Source organism: Vipera ursinii, assembly GCF_947247035.1.
Source record: "Vipera ursinii genome assembly, chromosome: Z".
Taxonomy (NCBI): domain Eukaryota; kingdom Metazoa; phylum Chordata; class Lepidosauria; order Squamata; family Viperidae; genus Vipera; species Vipera ursinii.
The window spans coordinates 79912905-79935223 of record NC_139517.1 but is presented as its reverse complement, the minus strand read 5'-3'; the positions used below and the strand labels follow the sequence as shown (position 1 = coordinate 79935223).

General features: G+C 37.6%; 1 protein-coding gene across 3 annotated transcripts in view; it reads left to right on the top strand.

Moving 5' to 3' along the window:
- Window positions 1-22319, top strand: part of STT3B (STT3 oligosaccharyltransferase complex catalytic subunit B) — a 62817-nt gene that overhangs the window by 22417 nt on the left and 18081 nt on the right. For all 3 annotated transcript variants that reach the window (XM_083376136.1, XM_083376135.1, XM_083376137.1), the window contains exons 3-5: window positions 11402-11689; window positions 12012-12077; window positions 16951-17050. In XM_083376136.1, coding sequence (XP_083232262.1) covers window positions 11402-11689; window positions 12012-12077; window positions 16951-17050 — 454 coding nt within the window. The remainder of the gene's footprint in view (window positions 1-11401; window positions 11690-12011; window positions 12078-16950; window positions 17051-22319) is intronic.

Here is a 22319-nt window from a genome sequence, read left to right as displayed (position 1 = left end):
GTTTTTGGAGATAATTCAGATAAATATCTTAATTTAATATAATCTGTCAAATAGATCATGTGGGTTGTTTTCCTCTGAAATTACATCAGAGGGTTTTAACTTCTGGAGCCTTTTACAACATATGGCTATACAATATAATGTTGTCGACAGAGTCCCCATGTATTTCTAACAAAAAGACAGTGTTCGCAGCAATCAAGCTGAATTATTTTATTCCAGATGTCCAGTGAGTGCAGTGAATGTAAAACCTCCATTTGCATCTTGTCATCTTAATTCAGTTTCATGTATGGATGCTGCTCCTGGACTATGGAAAAGCTTTTAAAATTAGGCTGAAGTCTTCAGGGAAGAAAATTAAGTTGATGTTTCAGTCTCCCTAGTCCATTTTTAGTATTAGTTTTAGTATTATTATTACAACCCATGAAGTATATTCCCCAAATATCAAACGCCTAAATAAGGAGTATTTATAATATCCTTAGGTAGAGCTCCATCTGCTTCTGTCATTGCAGTTTGACCACATAAAAACAGTCCTGATTTGGGCCAGACTTGGCTCTTCTGCAAATTAGGCCCAAAACAATACTCTTCTCTTTCAAGTTTACAAGTTATCAATTTTTCCTGACATGGGATTAAAGTACATATCAAAATTAGGTACCAAGCTCTAGCTCCAGTAATAGGAATAGCTGTTGGTTCCCAGAACCTGTGTGCCATTGGGCCTTTTGATGTCGGAAATATTGAAACAAAGCTACAGTGTCTGTATTTGGATTGGTCATTACACCTTTTTCTTCTCAACAATGAACATCTTTCCTTAAATTTGAATCCAAATGATTGCTAAGTGAACACATGACTGAAAAAGAGAGATGCTGCCAGAATCACTATTTACTATATATGATTTACATAAAGTTCTGTTTAATGTCCTGAGCCAGCCCCTTCACACCACCACATTATTTTTGCCCCCTTGCAAAGTGGAGAGATTCCTTAAAACGAACTACCATGTCTCCGTTTTTCTCCACAGTACACGGTTTTCCTAAAAGTGCTAATCATGTTAACAAAGTTAGCATCTAGACTTTAATTAGTTAATTAGAACACTTTGGCCCCTCCAGCTGCTATCTGAAACTGACTAGATTTTAAACAATTCCATTGTGAAGGTTTTTGCTATCAGGTACATGAAATTTGTTTTTAAACGCATGCATTGGTTGGAAAATGCTTTTATTTTTTAATTTACATTATATTTGCAAACAGTCACTAAATGAGAAATGGTTGTAGAATATTTTTCTGTGCAAACTACTTGTCTGTTACAATCAGTAATATTTGTTAATATAGTCATGCGTTCTGAAGTGTTTAGACATAAAGTATAATCAAAACATTTTTGCAAACTGCCATATTTTTTTCTGACAGTATGTTTGATGAGGTATAATATTAATTCTGAAGGAAGAAGTGGAAATAAACTAGAGCTCAGAAGGATTTATAACATTTTCATTTATCATTGTGTTCATGAAGAGGAAAGTAGATTAAAAGAACAAAACAATCTTACAGCTGGGAAATATTTTCTTTAGCAAGAGAATGAAAAACCTTAACTCTGTGGCACATTGAAACAAAACTTAAATTGCTTAATAGAATGCTTAATAGAAAAACAAAGAAATTTGCACATAAATACGCTCTGTGTGTGTGTGTGTGTGTGTGTGTGTGTGTGCATATGCGTGTACCCACACTTTTTTAGATTTTGTGCTTGAGACTGCATTGAGAGTTCCAACAAGCAATGATGCAGCATTTGAATATTTAACATCTTATTTAACATCTCTTATTTAACATCTCTTATATTATTACTATAGAGATTGTCAGTGCTATATAAAAGTGTGTGTGTGTGTGTGTGTGTGTGTGTGTATTTAATGTCACAAATTCATTAATAGACTAGAATAAAACTTGTATTAAATTTTACAGCATTGAAAATAATTACATGCCAATTGCCAACCATCCAAATTTTAATCACATGACCATGGGGATGCTGTAAGAGTGATAAGTGTGACATATGATTATAAATCTTTTTTTTCAATGGAGTTGTAACTTCAAATGGTCACTAAACAAATGGTTGTAAGTTGAGGACTACCTGAATCTAAAAACATAATCCAAAAATATTGAACTATTTCTTCAGCCATTAGGAGATCCATGCAAAGAAAGAAATGGTAAAGGTAAAGGTTCCCCCGCACATGCGTGCTAGTCGTTTCCAACTCTAGGGGCCGGTGCTCATCTCCATTTCAAAGCCGAAGAGCCAGCGCTTGTCCGAGAATGTCTCCATGGTCATGTGGCCGGCATGACTAGACACCAAAGGCGCACGGAACGCTGTTACCTTCCCACCATAGTGGTCCCTATTTTTCTACTTGCATTTTTACGTGCTTTCGAACTGCTAGGTTGGCAGAAGCTGGGACGAGTAACAGGCACTCACTCTGTTACGCGGCACTCGGGATTCGACCCGCCAAACTGCTGACCTTCTGATCGACAAGCTCAGCGTCCTAACCCACTGAGCCACCGCGTCCCTAAACCCACTACTACCAGTATGGTAATATATTCCCACACTGGAGGGAGATCAGTGATGAAATTTAGAAAAAGGTATCCTACAATCCAGCCACTTATCAGGGATTTTTGATCTCTAACATATAGGCCAAAAAGAAACAATCCCTAATTTATCTGTGGATGCAGGGCCACCAAAATTTTCTCAGGGCTCTTAATTGAGTACTGAATATACCCCCATCTCCTACTGTTTTGTGATATATTTCATGGTATAGCTGTGCTAGCCCCTCCCTTAAAGGCACATATAAATGGTGCAATAGCTGCCCCCCCCCCGCGCGCTATTGTGAAAGGCAAATCTGTACCTTGGAGTTCCTTGAGTTTATCCATCAGGTCCTAGCACAGGGGTGTCAAACTGCGGGCCCACGGGCCAGATGTATCATGCCAAAACGGCACCCACCCCTTTGCCAGCAGTGGAAAAGAAAGTCATGTCACAACATGTCATGTGACGTTGCAAGTTTGACATCCCTGCCCTAGCATCTGTGTTACTATAGGATTTAAGGTAGCTTAGTTGCAGTTGTGTTGCTGGGCGGGGGGGAGAGGGAATGTGACTGAGGAATCTCATGCTCCATTTATGTGAGAGGGCATCTGGAAGCTTGTTCTGGGAACCTGGAATATATGAGATGTCAAATTAGGAGAAAAAAATGTCCAGCTGATTTGCTGAGGTCTGAATTGGTGTTTTGCAGCAACTCTTTTTATGGTCTGTATGAATTTGCTTAGGATGGGCTGCTATTTCCAGCAGGTGTCCTTATAGTTGAAAGGCAATTTTTACTGCCAATAGCTTTTTATTGATAATGTCATAATTTAATTCTGAGTGCTCTCAAGCAAAATGCACATAGACATAACTACCTCTCCTTCTTTCTCTAAATTGCCACATCTGATGCATCTCTCTGCACACCAAAGGGATGAGAGGGGTCAGGATGATTAGGGGAGGAGTTGAGAAACAAAGAGCTGTTTAAACTCTTGAAATGTCACTTATTCTTGGGTTGAGCAGGAGAATTGCCAGCCTTTTCTCAGAAATTATAATGTGGTTTTGCAAGCTCAGCAAAATTAGGGATGAATCTCCTGCAGAAGTTAGCAAAGTTTAGAAAGCCCCATATATCCTTTGTATTACATGGGTGTGCCATGATAGAATAGACTAGTCCTTTGCTGGATCAATTTGTATGCCTTTTGGGGATATTCTGTAACCAAAATAGTACAAGCGAATCAGATTAAATGCACATTTTTCTAATTTAGCAAAAAGCTTGATAATCTGTAATTTTTGCAATACGCTTCTGGCATGGATTACATGCAAGAGGGATCTTTAGAATAAATTAACATGTCACCCAAATAGATAATGTATGTATCAAAACATCTTTTGAAAGTGTCATTCATAAATCTAGAAAAAAACAGCCTCACAGTTAACTTGGCTGAAATGGAGCATTGTATGTTCAATCTTTCCATATCTTATATCAGTGATGGCGAACCTTTTAGAGACCAAGTGCCCAAACTGCAACCCAAACCCCAAAACTTATTTATCGTTGGGTGCCGGGTGGGCGTGGCCCAGTGGGTGGGCATGACCACTGGGTGGGCGTGGCTGCAATGGTCATGGCAGACTGGGTGTGGGTGTTGCTCGATGTTGCTCATGGGGGGGACGCCTGTGGGGGCCGGGCAGTGTTGGAGATCCAGGGGGTCTCTGGCAGATGGGACAGTGGGCAGGAGGCTCGTCCTGCGGGATGAGGTGAGACCAGACGGGGTAGGGCAGGGGTGCCATTTCTGCAGGGCAAGGCAGGGACCAGGGTGGCTACTGCCTGACACCATCAGCCCCTGCACACAGCGAGCGCATGGAGGCCAAATGTGTCCATCAGTAGCCACAGCCTGCCACCCCCTTGACTGGCGCACTCTCAGGCTCTGCAGCCCACTGCAAATACTGGGCCAGCCCTCCAGCAACAGACGGAGTAGGGAAGGAGAGATCTGGTATACCAGTTTCTTACTGACGCCCGGCTTGTTCTGCGGCCTCATGGCATTGCGCAGGAGGCAGCAAACAGCCGATTTTGGCGTGGCATGGCATGGCATTTGCCACCTCGCGTATTGCACCCAATGCCTCTGCAATGTGGCTCGGCTGAAAGTGGCCGTGGAACAAGTGGGGCAGGTTCCCCCCTCACCTGCCCATTCAGCTACAGTTTTTGTGGCTCTGTCAGAGAAGAGAACTTTGCAGCTCTGCTTACAGAGCCACCAAAGTAGCAGGTGAATTGCCAGAGGTTCAGGGAAAGAGGGAGGGTGCTGAGTGGGCGGTCAGGCCATTGGCAAGAGCAATGCGGTTGAATGGAAAGCGGCCTCAGAACAAGTGGAGCAGGTAAGGAAAGAAATCCTCGCTCCCCCCAGAAATTGCCTTTCTTTCCTTACCTGACTCACGATCTGCCGCCACCCCTTGCAAGAAAAAAGGAAAGTTTTTTTGGGGGGGAAGGTCAATCAATCAGTTCCAACTTCTCGTGAAAGATTGCAAAGTTGGAATTCATTGATTGACCTTTTTTTCCCCCCAAAAAAAATTTCCTTTGTTTCCTTGCACGCTTCAGCACCATCTCTCTCCGAGCCTCCAGCACTCCACCTGCTGCTTTGGTCAGTCTGCCAGCCCCCACCTCAACGCCCTGCCAACATGTAGCACGGCCACCCCAGGGCTGCAGGGGCTGACCTAGCATGGGATGGGCACATGCCCCACCCTCTTGCCACCATGCAAGGTTGCCACTCCCACCCCCAGATGCCCTCGTCTCCCCCAAGCATTTTTTTTACTAACCTACCTTTCAGCTTCATTAAGTTTCTCCATTCGCTTCTTAGCCTTTGCCATGTGTTTGTGGGACTTGGTAAAAAAAAAAAGTTCTATCAGACTTTCTAACTTCTCACGAGATCTCGGCAACCTTACCCTGTGTGGCTTTGGCAGATGTCTGGCAGGGGGAGGGAAGCAACTGGTCTACCACCATGCTAGCACCACCGTGTTGCTTCTCTACTCCATGTACAGGCCCCGCCCCACCCCTCACATGGAGCACCCTGCTCCCACCACTCCCCCCACCCCCACGTGGCATCTTTTTTCCAGCTCCAACACATCACTTCCTCCGCCGCTATGTGGGATTAAAAATAAAGTTCAATGAATTTCAACTTTGTGAGGTTTTTTCCCCCGTAAGATGTTGAAATTGATTGATTGAACTGTTGTTGGTTTTTTTGTACACGGCGGCAGAGGCCTAAAGCGAAAAGGTTTTATAAAACCCAGCTTAAAAAGCTACTTGCCCAGGGAGATTTTGATGCAGGTTGCTCATGGATGGGACTTAAGGCCTTGGACTGGGCAACGGCACGCGTGCCTGCAGAGAGAGCTCTGCGTGCCACCTGTGGCACGCGTGCCATAGGTTCGCCGCCACGACTTTATCAAAGGCTGTTAAATATTGTGACCTTTCGTTCTGATTAGATTGTAAGCTTAAGTCTACTTTTGTACGGATGTGTGCTTATTGTAATAAGTCTAATAGATCTCAGCAGTGCTGTTGTTTCCCATTTTGGGGGGACAAACAGGGTGTTAATACCAGTGAATTGGAAAGAGGGATGAATCCCTTTTTGAAGTTGGCCTCCAGATATTTTCCTGAGGATGGTTGACTCACAAGTAGACCTGGGATTTGGGCTCCTGACTTGATAATACAGTCATACATCTGACAGCCTCTTCTTCTCCAAACACACCTTCAAAATCATCTCACTTTTCTGACAGCACTGATTCTCCTTTCTTCTGTGATAGTGGGGAGGGTCAGCTTTCATTGCTTGTAAGCAATTTTATTGCCATTTAAGGGAGGGAAATGAGAGTGTCTCCTGCTCCCAAGTTGTATTAGGGTCATGCATCTAAACCACTTTATTCCTAAAATTATGGATGCTTGCAAGGATAAAGTTACATAAAACTGTATGAATTCTGCAATCTTTGATTGTCAGTTGCAAATAAACTGCAGTGTAGGACCACTCCTGTCTTTAACAGCTACCTGTCAATAGTTTCAACAGTCATTGGGCATTCTAGAGTTTGAATAGGCAATATTATTTTCTCTACTGTTCTATATGAATGAAATTAGTAATTCCCCAGAGGGCTGGAGTTTCTTTTAAGTCCAATTACACCTGTATTATCAATAATAAATTTAATATTAAAATGCTGCTGTACTACATGGTCTGTGCTCTTCTTCCTAACAGAGCTATCAACAACATCCCTTGGAACATTTCTTAATTTTATAAATCATGTATCAATCTTATAAACCTTATCAGTTTCTGTCTTGGTGTAATTCTCTTTCCAATCCAGGAAATTAGACAGTTTAACGATCTTTTCTCTGATATATTATCCGTATACTTCTAATTGCTGTTAGTATTAAATAAAATTCTTTTTCCCTCAATTCCAGTTATGCCAAGCATCTATTTATAATTTCTGATTTACTTTCAAAACTTCTACTTAGTCTATAATTCGCTTTAGATCTCCAGCCAATTTTTCTACAGATTATTCAGACTTCTAAACTTCTTTCATATCTTTTTGTTTATTTGTTCCAGCATATCCTCCTTCCATTTACTTTTTAAAAGCTTTCAAACTATTAGCAACCAGTGCAGTCACTTTTTACCAAATGCCTCAAACATTTCTGCAATAAATCTAGTAAAATGCCCTTACCTGTAAATTGTCTTAGCAAACTTCTCCTTCCTTCTCCAAATCTTGCAGCCTTCCTTGTGTTTGCCAGAAATTTAAAATATGTCAATTACCACAATAATGTAAAAGGAAGCTTCTCCTTTTTTCCTATTTTGCTTTTCTCTATTTTAATACTTAGTCTCAATTATATTCATACAGCCTGCCTCATAATACCTTTGTCATCTTATTTTGTAAAATCCATTAATAATAATAATAATAATAAACAATCTGTCACTGCTGTTAATATTGGGTGTTCTTGCTTTGATAACAGATGGAAATGCAGCCATTTTCTCTGTTGCTTTTAGAATTAGTTGATGCTGGGTGGGGGAATAGAGTCCAGCTAGTGATAACAATAATAACTTAGCCATAAGTCCTGAAGGACTTACTAACCCACCTGGCAAAGGGGAGTGTCTTCACTAAGTTGGACTTGAGAAAGGCATATTACCTGAGGATAAAAGAGGGACTGTCCCATGGGGAGCTACCAATTTAAAGTCATGACTTTTTGACTACAGGGGGCTCCAGCTGTCTTCATGCAGCTGGTCAATCAGGTACTACATGACCATTTATACAAAGGGGTTTTGATGTATCTTGATGACAGCCTGATATATTCAGCACAAATATGACTGACCACGTAAAACTAGTGAGAGAAGTGCTAAAGAAACTGTTGAATGCCTATGTTAAGCTAAGTGTGAGTTTCACCAGACCCAACTAGATTATCTTGGCTACAGAATTTCCAGCAAGGGCATTGAAATGGACCCAACCAAAGTGAAAGCCGTAATTGAATGGCAGCCCCCAAAGACTCACAAACATCTACAGAGCTTTCTGAGATTCGCCAACTTCTACCGCCAGTTCATCCCCTCCTTTGCTGAAATTGCCCTGCCCCTTATGGAATTACTAAAAACAGCCAAAGGGGGAGGAAAGCCGCATCCGGGACAACCAGGAGCATGGACTATGAACTGTGAATTTTAAAAGGCTATTGGTGGTCGAACCAGTTTTAAAGCATCCTTGCCCAGGGAAACCTTTTGTGATTCAAGCCGATGCCAGCGACATGGCCATCGGAGCTATGTTATTGCAAAAGAATCAGAGTGGGACCCTACAACCCTGCGCCTACAACTTGAAAAAATTCACTGAGTGCAAGAGGAAGTGGACTGTGTGGGAGAAGGAAGACTTTGCGATCCGTTGGACTTTATTAAACTGGCAACACTATCTAGAAGGGAGCAAGGTGCCTTTCGAGGTATGGACTGATCACAAAAATCTAGAAGCACTGAAAACTCCCTGAAACAAATTGTCCCCGAAACAAGTATGATGGGTGCAATACTTTAACCAGTTTAATTTCACCCTAAAGCACATACCGGGGGGGGATGTACTATTTAGCTGATGCTTTATCCAGACTGCCCCAGTACAAGAGCCAGCATGGAGAGGTTAATGAAGCAATTATCTCCACTCCACAAACTGCTTCTTAACTCACGTCGTGCAGAGTCCCACCTTCAAGAGCCCCAAACCCCGATGACCCTGGGGCAAAGAAAATAAAACAAGAACTCCTCACCAACCAATGGTTCAAGGACAATCAAACCTCCCTAATTTTCAGGGATGATTTGGCTTACAAAGGGGGAAAGCTGTACTTGCCCAAGACCCTCCACCTTAACGCACCATGATGTAAAACAGGCTGGACACTTTGGATATTTAAAAACACTACACATCATCCGTCGGCAATTTTGGTGGCTGGGATTGAAACAGGACGTAGAAAACTACGTCCGGAGTTGTGCTGTATATGCCACCATGAAAAGAATTCTGGAGAAAACCCCTGAGTTATTACAACTGGTGGTGGACCCTTCCCAACCATGGGAAGAAATTGCTCTGGATTTTTATGGTAGACCTACCTGAAAGTAGGGAAAATATGGTTATCTGGACTGTGATAGATCTGTTTTCAAAGCAGGCTCACTTTATTGCCTGCAAAGGGCTCCCATCCGTCCAGTGACTTACCAAGATGTTCCTGAAATACATCTACAGACTGCATGGCACACCAAAACAAATAATCTCTGATGGGGGTGCAGTTTACAGCTAGGTTTTGGAGGAGTTTTCTTAAACTAATTGGCTCATCTCAAGGACTATTGTCGGCCTTTCACCTGTCTACCAATGGAGTGACTGAATCTGCGAACTCAGTGGTGGAACAGTATCTCCAATGCTATGTGGATTATCAACAAACAAAGTGGACTGACCTCCCTTTCGCAGAGGTGGTTTACAATAACTCTGTTCACAGCAGCACCGGCTTCATGCCTTTTAAAGTGGCCACAGGAAAAGGGTTCAGCCCGATATCTGAATGTCCTCAGGTACTCTCCGCTTCCCAAACTCTTGATCAATGGGTGAGGGGTGGGAAGAAGTCTGGAAAACCACAAAAACTGCTTTGAAAAAGGCTTCCAAGACATACAAAAAACAGACAGATAAAATAAGTTGGGGAAAAGGCTTATTTGTCCACAAAACATTTACTGCTTAAGTTACCTAGTAAGAAGTTAGAACTGAAGTACTTAGGACCCTTCCCCATTGTAAAGATTATTAACCCGGCCACGGTGGAATTAGCCTGTTGAAATCTTTTCAAGATTCCACCTTAATACCTCCCCCTAAGAAGGCACCTGGACCTCTCGTAGTAGCAGGACAGACTCACTATGAAGTGAAGCGTATTCTTGATTCTAGAACTTTTAAATGGAAATTGCAGTACTTAGTGCAATGGAAGGGGTATCCATTGTCTGAGGCCACCTGGGTGAAATCTAGCGATGTAAAAGCTGACAGACTCATTAATAGGTTATATAAGAAACACCCTAACAAACCAAGAGGCAACCCCTAATCTGTGCTTTTGTTTGCATTACAAGATTTGTCCTTTTTGTAAGGGGGGCCAGATATCAACACTACTAACATCAGATGTTCTTGCTTTGACAACAGATGGAAATGCAGCCATTTTATCTATTGCTTTTAGAATTAGTTGATGCTGGGAGGGGGAATATGGATGAAAGGGCCAAGGCAGTGGGGGCCGTTCCCTCACTGTTTCCAGAATGGGTTTGCGGGCCACATGAAACCACTTCACAGGCCGCATCCAGCCCCCGGGCCTTGTGTTTGACATGTCTGATGTAGTGGATACTTTGTTTCTCTAATAAAAGATTCTTTAAGGTAAACAATGTCTCGAAGTTCTTTTGAAGAGTTTCATCTGTCAGAACCATGCACAATCATCATTCACACAAAAGTCTGGACTCTTTGTCTAATTAATGTTATGATTTTGAAAAGCGCTTTCATCAACAAATCTATTTTCCAAAATTACTGTTTAATTCCAGAAAGAAGACAACTCCCCCAAAATCTTTGTTCTTCTCTGCCATTTTGAATTTCTCTCTTCAGTTACAAAATAATAATATGCAAATGAGTTTCAGAAAGTAAGGTTTTTGCCATCATATGTCCATGAAGGCTGTGGAGCAGCAGTTTAGGGGACATTGATATGCCCAGTGGCTTCCAAGGCTCTCAGTCAGCATGAGAAGCTCATTTACTGTACTTTGATTATGAGGAGCAGCTATCCAGAGCATAAATGGGCGATCCTCTGCTCATTCCTTTTCATCAGCCAGTTGAAATATCTAACTTGCCATAGACAAGGAGTGTCTGCAGGCTGGATGAATCATGCGCAGGCCATGCCCACCCCAGCTCCGCAAAGGCAAAAAAAGTCATAATACGTCACATATTGCAATACTTTCTATTTTGCTGCTCAGTCAGCTAAGTTTCATATTTTCTGTATGCTTTTATCTATTATCTTTGCACATTAACTTATGCCCATTTGAACTTCTAAATATATCTATAGATAAAACTGGGGAAAAAGTCTTCTCAACTGAAAATGTTTTTTAATCTAGATATAAAGTTAACATGCATTATGTTCTTGATATTGAGAATAATGCAGCTATTTAAACATTGATGTCTTGTTCTTTGATACATATACTGTTTTGCAATAGTGCTAAACAAGTTGTTTGACTTCAGTTTTAGATGGACTGATAAAATTACTACTTGAGGGAGTTTATTATTTTTATAGTATAAATTTATGTTTGTGTGTGTGTGTGTTCTCCTTACTATTTAAAGAAGTTTCCTGTTTAATGTCAATTGTGAGTGTTTATGTATTATAAGTTGTTTTTCTCTCTGCTTTTCTAGGTATACCCAGGACTAATGGTGACCGCTGGCCTTATACATTGGATTTTGAATATGCTGAATATAACTGTCCATATAAGAGATGTATGTGTGTTCCTTGCACCAGTTTTTAGCGGCCTTACATCAATTTCTACTTTCCTGCTTACCAGAGAATTGTGGAACCAGGGTGCAGGGCTTCTAGCTGCCTGTTTTATTGCTATTGTACCAGGTTACATATCACGATCAGTTGCAGGATCTTTTGACAATGAAGGGATAGCTATATTTGCACTGCAGTTCACATATTACTTGTGGGTAAGTACTGTTATATAAATTCTTCTTACTGTTCTTAAAATCTGAATGTGCGCAATAGTTTCAATTTGTTCTAATAGTCACTAGAAATAAATATAGCTAATACAGCTTTTCTACTGTCATTTGCTTTTCCTTTCAAAATAAAATAAATGTACATGTCTTTAAGATACAGCACAAATATTTTTGTTGCATGTTCAGCTAATTTTATAAGGTCTTTTTCTGATCTAGAAAAAATGGTAAATTTAAAAAACCATTCAAATAGAATATTTTATATTTGCATGATTTGTCTTTTCTGTTATAATTAAAACTCAGACAACTTTCTTAGGTGAAGTCAGTGAAAACTGGATCTGTTTTCTGGACCATTTGCTGCTGCTTATCCTACTTTTACATGGTAAGTGGTAGAATATGAATGTATAATGGTCACATTTTAATTAGTACACTGTTTTTATGAATAAATTAAGCATTAGCACAAGTATTTTAACTTGTTGAAAATTCAGATTTCATTTAATTTGAACTGAATGCTTCAAAATTTTATGGTAAATTAGAAAAGTCTACTTAATGCAGAGATTAGTATTTCTTTTCCTAAGGTCTCTTTATTATTTCAAACATAATGTGTTAGAAGTTGCATGATAGTTGTGTGCAAGGTAAAAATTAAAAGTAAGTAATACTACTATCCTCTTCCTTTTCACCACCCGGCTTTGTAGAGGGCAGAGATATTGAAGATATAAAGTAGACTAATGGTAGCATAAATGGACACATTTTTCTGAAATACAACTTTAGCTTAGAAAACTGGTATGCTTTTATATTATCGTGACTGCTTTTCTATACCTGAATTAGCATTCTCAGCAGAAATATGAATTGATAAGTTTTTATAAGAGGTCTCTGCAAATTAATTAATGACAGATCTCTGTAGTGGGGTTGATCAATAGTGAAACAAGCAGTGAGATGACCTTACAATAGTTGATTTTCTTCAGGAATTTTAGAAAATTATTAAAGGTCAACAATGAATTGATAATAACTTGGTATTATTAACCACTTTCTTCCCCTTTGACTTGTTAGTTACATTTGTTGAATTGTTAAAAGGAGAAAGTTTTCAGTTCTTGTTCCATGTTATTTCATGTTGTTGTTAGCTGCGAAGTCGTGTCTGACCCATCACGACCCAATGGACAATGTTCCTCCAGGCCTTCCTGTCCTCTACCATCTTCTGGAGTCCATTTAAGCTCACACTTACTGCTTCAGTGACTCCATCCAGCCACCTCATTCTCTGTCGTCCCCTTCTTCTATTGCCCTCAATCTTTCCCAGCGTTAGGCTCTTCTCCAATAAGTCCTTCCTTCTCATTAGATGGCCAAAGTATTTGAGTTTCAACTTCAGGATCTGGCCTTCTAAAGAGCAGTCAGGGTTGATCTCCTCTAGGACTGACCGGTTTGATCGCCTTGCAGTCCAAGGGAAAGGGCCGGATGCCATGATCTTGGTTTTCTTAATGTTGAGTTTCAAGCCAACTTTTGCACTCTCCTTCTTCACCCGCAACAAGAGGCTCTTTAGTTCTTCTTCACTTTCTGCCATTAGAATGGTATCATCTGCATATCTTAGATTGTTGATATTTCTCCCGGCAATCTTAATTCCAATTTTGATTCATCTAGCCCCGCCTTTCTCATGATGTGCTCTGCATATAGGTTAAATAAGCAAGGTGACAGTATACAGCCTTGCCAGACTCCTTTCCCAATTTTGAACCAATCAGTGGTTCCATGTCCAGTTCTCACTGTTGCTTCTTGACCCGCATATAAGTTTCTCAAGAGACAAATAAGATGGTCTGGTACTCCCATCTCTTTAAGAACTTGCCACAGTTTGTTGTGATCCACACAATCAAATGCTTTAGCATAGTCAATGAAGCAGAAGTAGATGTTTCTCTGTAACTCTCTAGCTTTCTCCATGATCCAGCGTATGTTGCCAATTTGGTCTCTAGTTCCTCTGCCTGTTCGAAATCCTGCCTGTACTTCTGGTAGTTCTTGATCCACATACTGCTGGAGTCTAGCTTGTAGGATTTAAAGTATAACTTTACTAGCATGTGAAATGAGTGCAATGGTGCAATAGTTTGAACATTCTTTGCCACTGCCTTTCTTTGGAATTGTAATGTAAACTGATCTTTTCCAATCCTGTGGCCACTGTTGAGTTTTCCAAATTTGCTGACAAATTGAGTGTAGCACTTTTACTGCATTGTCTTTTAAGATTTTGAATAGATCAGTTGGAATACTGTCATCTCCACTAGCTTTATTGTTGTTCAGTTTTTCTAAGGCCCACTTCACTTCAAATTCTAGGATGTCTGGCTCGAGGTCAGTGACCACCTCATCGTGGTTATCAGGGATGTTAATCTCATTCTTATATAGTTCTGTGTTATTTTGCCACCTCTTCTTAATCTCTTCTGCCTCTTGTTATGTCCCTGCCATTTTTGTCCTTTATCATGCCCATTTTTGCATGAAACGTTCCCTTCATCTCTCCAATTTTCTTAAAGAAATCTCTAGTCCTCCCTATTCTGTTGTTTTCTTCTATTTCTTTGCACTGTTCATTTAAGAAGGCATTCTTATCTCTTCTAGCTATTCTTTGGAATTCTGCATTCAATTGGACTTATCTTTCTTTTTCTTCCTTGCCTTTTGCTTCCCTCCTTTCCTCAGCTATTTGCAAAGCTTCCTCAGACAGCCATTTTGCTTTCTTGCATTTCTTTTTCTTTGGGATGGTTTTAGTTGCTACCTCTTGTACAATGTTGCAAACCTCTGTCCATAGTTCTTTAGGCACTCTATCAGATCTAATTCCTTATATCTATTTGTCACCTCTAATGTATATTCAACAGGGATATGATTTAATTCATACCTGAGTGGCCTAGTGCTTTTCCCTACTTTCTTCAGTTTAAGCCTAAAGTATGCAACGAGAAGCTCATGGTCTGAGCCACAGCCATCTCCTGGTCTTGTTTTTACTGACTGTATAGAGCTTCTCCATTTTTGGCTGCAGAGCACATAATCAATCTGATTTCTGTGTTGACTGTCTGGTGATGTCCATGTGTAGAGCCGTCTCTTGGGTTGTTGGAACAGAGTGTTTGCTATGACCGTTGTATTCTCTTGACAAAATTCTATCAGCCTATGCCCTGCTTCATTTTGTACTCCAAGTCCAAACTTGCCTGTTATTCCAGTTATCTTTTGGCTTCCTACTTTAGCATTCCAATCCCCCATGATGATAAGGACATCATTTTTTGGTGTTAATTTTATAAGGTGCTGTAGGGCTTCATAGAACCAGTCAATTCCATCCTCTTCAGCACCAGTGGTTGGGGCATAGACGTGGACTACTGTGATATTGAATGGTTTGCCTTGGATTCGAACTGACATCATTCTGTCATTTTGGGGATTGTATCCCAGTATTGCTTTTCCTACTCTTTTATTGACTATGAAGGCTACTCCATTTCTTCTGAGGGATTCTTGCCCGCAGTAGTATACCTAATGGTCATCTGAATTAAATTCACCCATTCCTGTCCATTTTAGTTCGCTGATTCCTAAGATGTCGATGATCAGTCTTGTCATCTCTTGTTTGACCACGTCCAGCTTTCCTTGATTTATGGATCTTACATTCCAGGTTCCTATGGAGAAAAAATCTTTATAGCATCGGACTTTTCTTTCACCACCAGATGCATCCACAGCTGAGCGTCCTTTCGGCTTTGGCCCAGCCACTTCATTCTTTCTGGCACTACTAGTACTAGCCCTCTGCTCTTCCCCAGTAGCATATTGGACGCTTTCCGACCTGAGGGGCTCATCTTCCAGTGTCATATCATTTTGCCTTTTGGTACTGTCCATAGGGTTTTCATGGGAAAGATAGTGGAGTGGGTTGCCATTTCCTTCTCCAGTGGATCACGTTTTGTCAGAACTCTCTGCTATGACCTGTGTGTCTTGGGTGGCCCTGCACGGCATAGCTCATAGCTTCATTGAATTACGCAAGCCCCTTTGCCACGACAAGGCAGTAATCCATGAAGAGATTACTATGTTATTTCATAGAGCAATATTTAAATTATACTGTTCTGTATTGAACCTACACTATTAAGATATAGTAAAAAAAAAGTTTTAGTGAAGACAATGATAACCTTTAGAAACCTTTTAACTATTTTAAAAAGTGGTTATCAATCTTTTCTTCACCACCTCCTTTAAATACCTTTTGTGATCATGGACCATGGGCTCGGACCCCCAAGACTTAATTCAAGATTTAAATGATAACTATTCTTCAATTCTTCGCGGACCCCCTGTGACCACAGATTAAGAACCACTGATTTAAAGCAAGTTTACCACAACAATTGCTATTTGTGCTGCCGTTATACTGTTTTACTGATTATACAACTGAAGTATTTGAAATAAAAAATCATTAAAATAATAAATAATTGTAATAAAATGCTAATTGCATTGAATAAATGTTGAGCCTTAGTTTTTCTTAAAAATTACTTTGCTAAGAAGATTTCAGTTGCAAGAGACCACTGCTTTTCTATTGTGAGATGCTTGTAAATATATAATTTAACAAATAAAACATAATAATGCAAATAGAGATAAAATGAGAATAGATATGGGCACCATTACTTTGCTACAAACTTGTTCTTATAGTAACTGGAATAAATAATTGGAGTTACATCTGGATCTAAAATAGTATGTCTTCAGTCAAACTAGTCATGCTTATCGTATCTCTCTATATTCTGTTGTAATAATACTATCACTGTGTTAGGGAAAATTGGCAATGTAGTAAAATGGAGAGTTTTATTCCAGAATATTTTGGAAACAAAAGATAAACATAAAAAATAGTAATATTGTGAATTTATTTATGAAGCAGTATTAATTAAATTTATAGAGTGCTGTAAACTGCACACAGAATAGAATAAAAACTGTGTCAGAAGATTGAAATATATCAATTTATGCCATACTTTTGTTTCCAAACATTTCGTTACCAGGCTAAGTAACAACTGAAGATGTTACCTAGCCTGGTAAAGAAACGTTCAGAAACCAATCCACAAGCTCAGAAAACAAAACTTCATCGCCAGATATTTGCCACTATTGCAATACTTTTGAATTAACCTATTTTATATATTATTTAATCTGTTTTCTTCAATTTGTAAGTTCTTCCTGTGGCTTAAAATACCTTTTCATCATATATAGCTTGAATTCTCAGTTTTTAGTGATTCATGTTTATCAAGATAACATTGTAAACATGAACTAAATCTTAATGCTTACTGTATTTTTCACAGGTTTCTGCATGGGGTGGTTATGTTTTCATAATCAACCTTATCCCACTGCATGTGTTTGTGTTACTGTTAATGCAAAGATACAGCAGGAGGGTCTATATAGGTGAGTATTTCAACACAATGATATTGGATGAAAAGTGATTTTTCAGTTTCAACTTTACTAGTCTTTCAAATTATGATTTAAACACATTTGAATATATTAATCACAGAACAGCAATTTGCTGTTATTTCTTTTGGTTTTTGTTATAAATAATATATTTTTAAATAAAATCATTATTAAATAAAAGAATATCATAAAAATTACCCAGAGAGTTTTTAAAAAGAAGATAAAAGAAAAAGTGCAAGAAATAGCATAGATAAAAGAAAGAAAAAGATAAGTGACTTCTGATCTTCTTCACAAACATATTCACTTTCTTTCCTCTAAGGTTACATTACATAATTTCCATTCTTCCCATGTTCAGTTCTTTTTAATTGGCAAATCCAAAAAATCACTAATTTATTATTTTTCATTTTAAGCAAAAAGTTTGTAAAGATTTCCCATTTTTTTATAAAACTGGTTTTTTATCCCTGATCAAACAGATCAATTTTGCCATTGCTGCAAATTTTGCAATCTTTATAATCCATTCCTCCATTATGGATATTTCAATATTTTTCCATTTTTGTGCATATAAAACCCACACTACAGTTATCATATACCAAACTAATCTTCCATAAATCTTTTCTAATTGGCTGTTCAGAAGTCCTAATAAAAAACATTTCTGCTTTCATCTGAATGTTATTTTTTTCAAATTAATTAAGTCATCGTATATATGTTTTGCTTTCTATGCTTTCCAAAGTTAACTAAAAGTGCCTTTTTACCTCCTAGACCTAGATGATATCTCTGGTGATATACAGTATATATCAGTGGTAAATTACTTTATAGAAATGCTTTCTTAAATTATAACACAATATAATTTTAGTCCTTGTAACCATATTTTCTCTGATTGGTCTCCCTGTATATTATAACTAAAATTCTTAGCCCATTTTATCATGCAACTTTTAACTTGTTCTTCCATTTTAAATCTCAACAAAAGTTTATACATTTTAGCAGTCACATGTTCTTCATTTGTACTTAATTCAATTTTGATTTATCTATTCCAGTTACCTTTTTATCTGTCTTAAATCTCTTAATTGTTAATATCAAAACCATTCAAAACTAAATCCCTTTTGAGTCAACTTCATCTTAAATTCTTCCATGTTCTGTTACTGTCTTGATATTTTAAACATTTCTCTTTGAGGCGTTATAAAGTGCCTCATGCTGGAGCTAACAAGGATATTTGGGGTCACAGTCTGGATTTGTATCTGTCCCATATTCTGAATCTACATTAACTTTATTTTTATCATACCATAAGAAATTATTCCAATCATATCTCAGGTTGTGTCCTGGTATATCCAAACAATTATTTCTACAATTTGCTCAACTTTTCTTAATGGTATATAACCAAAGGTATGGATTCCTAAAGATACCATCCTGTAGATAGTCTGTCAGGTCTACTCTCATAGAGAGAATTTCTAGGTTCAGCTAGTAATGAAATATACTTTTCTAGTAATATAATTATGGGAATTTCCACACTGAAAGGAATAATTATACAATTGTTTTTTATTCTATACTTAGCTAAAGTTGTTCTTCCCAATGTAACAGTTATCCTCATAGATTGAACTCTAAATATTGGATTTAGTAACTATAATAACATGTATTGTGTTATTGAAACAAGGAGGATGTACTCTTTGTTTTGCTGGAATCAGTAACTGACTGACTAAATTTTCTATATTCTCTGCAATGTGTTCATATAATTGTTGGTGTATTCCATTAACCTAATGGGATATGATTGATAATTTAAAGTTAAACATTCATCTGCAAAGCCCATTGAAAAAAAATAAAACAAAGTTTCAGCAGAATGCTTTTACACTTTGTCAATCTAAGAAGGCCAACTCAGATGAAACTGATCCTGGAATTTTCCCACCCACACATTCCATAGATGTGTGTATATATAATTTTGTGCATGTTTGTGTGTCTGCCCTAAGACATATACTAAAAATAAAAAGAGATGTTGAAACAAAATGAGCATTAACATGTTAAATTAACTACTGATTAAAAATATTTTTTAAAATCCCATTTATATCCCGCCCTTCTCCGAAGACTCAGGGCGGCTTACAATCTAAAGCACAAATCAATGTGCTTAGCAATTGCCCATAAAGTTCAATTTGTAAATTAATTGCTCACCTACATATATGAATATGCACACTCTCAACAAATATACAGGCACGTGGAAATAAAGACTTGTAAATATAACCTTCTCCTTATAGAATGGGTGTCAAACTTGCAACGTCACGTGATGTGTCGTGATGTATCATGACTTTTTTTTCCATTGCCGACAATGGGGTGGGTGCGGCTTCAGCATGACGCATCCGGCCTGCAGGCCAGGAGTTTGAAACCCCTGTTATAGAAGAAACAACCAAACAGAAAAGGTTCAAAATGGTTGAAGGGAAGGGATAGCTACACTCTAAAGAAAAAGAAAGATTGGTAAAACTTGGATAGGGATAGGGCTAAAGAACAGATAAAATCAGGAGGCTGTAATTTCAATGAAATAGTATTGCCAACAAATAGTAGATACTATTAAATACTATATCTTGTAGAATTATAATTTTCACCTTTTTGTGGTTTAATTTAAAAAAATATTTTGAGAATTATAGTTAAATTCAAATCATATGAGTTTTATTTTTTTATCTAGCTCAGGAAAACATTCCCAATTTCCTGATTTTTAGTTTGTCCTTATATATTTCCCCCACCCCAAATTTTTTATTGTCAACATGGCAATAATCTTGGTACACTCAATTCTCATTATCCACTTGGTACACTCAATTCTCATTATCTGTTCAAAACTCACAGAAATAAACCTTGGTTATTGAAGTGTGAGAATATATAACTTATTATTGAACCATATGGTGACCTATTAATGCAATAAACACTGCAAGAAAAAGAACATAGTTTCCCTTGTAGCTCGCAGACTTTTTTCCTTACTGCATGTTGCTATGTATAGCCTGAAACTGTGTTTGATGGGTTACAGTTTTATAGAAGTGCATAAGAAATTTGCAGAAACAGATTATGAAACAAATGAAGATTAAAGGTACTACTATTTCCAAAGCAGATAGATCAGGCTCCACAAATGCTTAAAAGAGATCCTGGTTTGCCACAATATTTTGAGTGACTTTCACTAGAAAAAAGCATAAGAGATATCATGGTCTTTAATTTTCTACAGCAATACCAAGATCATTACAGAAAGATTTAGACCAGATTCACTTTAAGCAAATTGTAATAACCATTTTGATGTATAGCTAAACCTGCTACTAAAATTATTTATCAAAACTTGCTTCCCTTCTAGTCCCTAGTTAGGGGAAACAGTTTTTTCATGTTGGAGAATTCATCATTTCCTGTACTTAAACTAGAATCTTCAGAAAAGTACTAAGTTGGTAATGCTCACTGCTCTCAGTACTGAGAGATGCCAGTTATGCAGACAAAACAACTTTAAGCTAAAGTTTGTTCTGTGCCTCCTTGTAGAGTGTAGAAAATCAGAGAGAAATAGAGGCGTTGTCAGTTACACTCCCAATAATTGATGAGCCAAAGTTTGGAACCATACTCCTAATTATGCAAAACTTTCTACTGAGGAATTTTCATTTTTAACAAATTTGTAACTCAGAAAATGCTTGTTGCCCTATTAAAATTATGTAAAGTTTAAATTATTAAATCTGAGGAAGGCTCAATGCCCATTTTGCAATTTAGTCAACTATCATTGGGATCAACTGTTCATTCTAAACAATAGTATTATTTTTAAATGCATCTAAACATAATGAAAAGGGTTTTAATGTTTTTCTTAAATGAGTTATCAAAATAGGAATTTACCTAATTAAATGCCTAAAAAGAAAGATTTGTTTGATTAGTTTTTAATTTTTCTGATATTATTTGGGATTTATTTGTGACATTTTAGAGCAAAACTCAGCATGAATATTTATATAATAATTATCCTATTTTTTCCATTATGTGAATTTTAAGAAATGTCCTGTATGTGTTTTTGTTTTTAATCATAGATAACCTATATATTTTTCCAACTGTATTTATTTGGAAAACTATATCATATATTTTGAAAAAGATTGCAGTTATTGTAAGAAAATTGCGTTTCTTTCATATACAGTTCTAAGCAATGCACTTTTGAAAATGTCACATTAAAATATGAAATAAATAAATTTTCTCCCTGACATATTAAAATATCATTTGATAGAAAAATTCTGAGAGACTCCTTAAACACTTATTCCTTACTTAATATTTTTTTTTTCCTCTAGTGTAAGTTTGAAACAATATTTTGGTCAAGTAGAAAAAGCAGGAATTTTGAAAAGAAAGGAGAAATGAGTTTTAAAAAGAGATCAATATGCGCAAACTAGAGGACAGAAGTAACAGTAGGATCAGTAATTAAACAATCTGGTTTGCTTTACTTCCCATATTTTAAAGTTAGATTTTGATATATCCTTTGTAAGTAATCACTTCTTTTAAACGATGGAGGTTTTTAATGAGCCATGTGAAAAATAATTATTGGAGGGAATTTTGAAGTATTTAAGAATAAGATGGAATAGAGAAACAAGAAATCTATTAGTATTTTAATACGAACAAATACTAATTTGACTAAAAGTCAAATTCTAATCTTTCAAATAGGAGCAAATTCTTTGATCTTTTTAAATTACTAAAACACAATAGTACTCAAGTAGTCATAGAAACCTATTACTGTTAAACACCACAAGATGGCAATGTTGCAGTTACTATATTCAATTGCATTTTGAATTGCAAACTTTGTATTAATTATCAAACTTTACATTAAGATGTAAATAATTTTCATTATTCGAACTGGAAATTAGGTAAAATTCGGTGTTGCTGTATGTATTGGCTCCAGATTCTATTAGGTATACTGTCACCTGTGCCAGTTCTTAGAGAATAATCAGAAAGCCTTTTCATTTGCACTATGTCATTGCAACCCTCAGCTGTCTTCAACGGCAAATATAAAGAGATACCATTGGCTGAAAGACTCTGTACCTGTGTTTCTGGAGAGATGAAAACCTCTGGACATATACTTCTTCACTGCTCTTTTCATAGAGACATTAAAACAAAAAATATTTTCCTGATAATTAATAGACATCCTGGCCATTCCAATACTAGATTTTTTCAGAATATGATAATGGTTAACTTCAGTATAATAATGGTCAACTTCAAGGCTACCTGACTCCATTCAGGAATGAGTAAAGCATGAGCGACTATGAGCAGAATCTCCCAGTCTATAAATAATTGT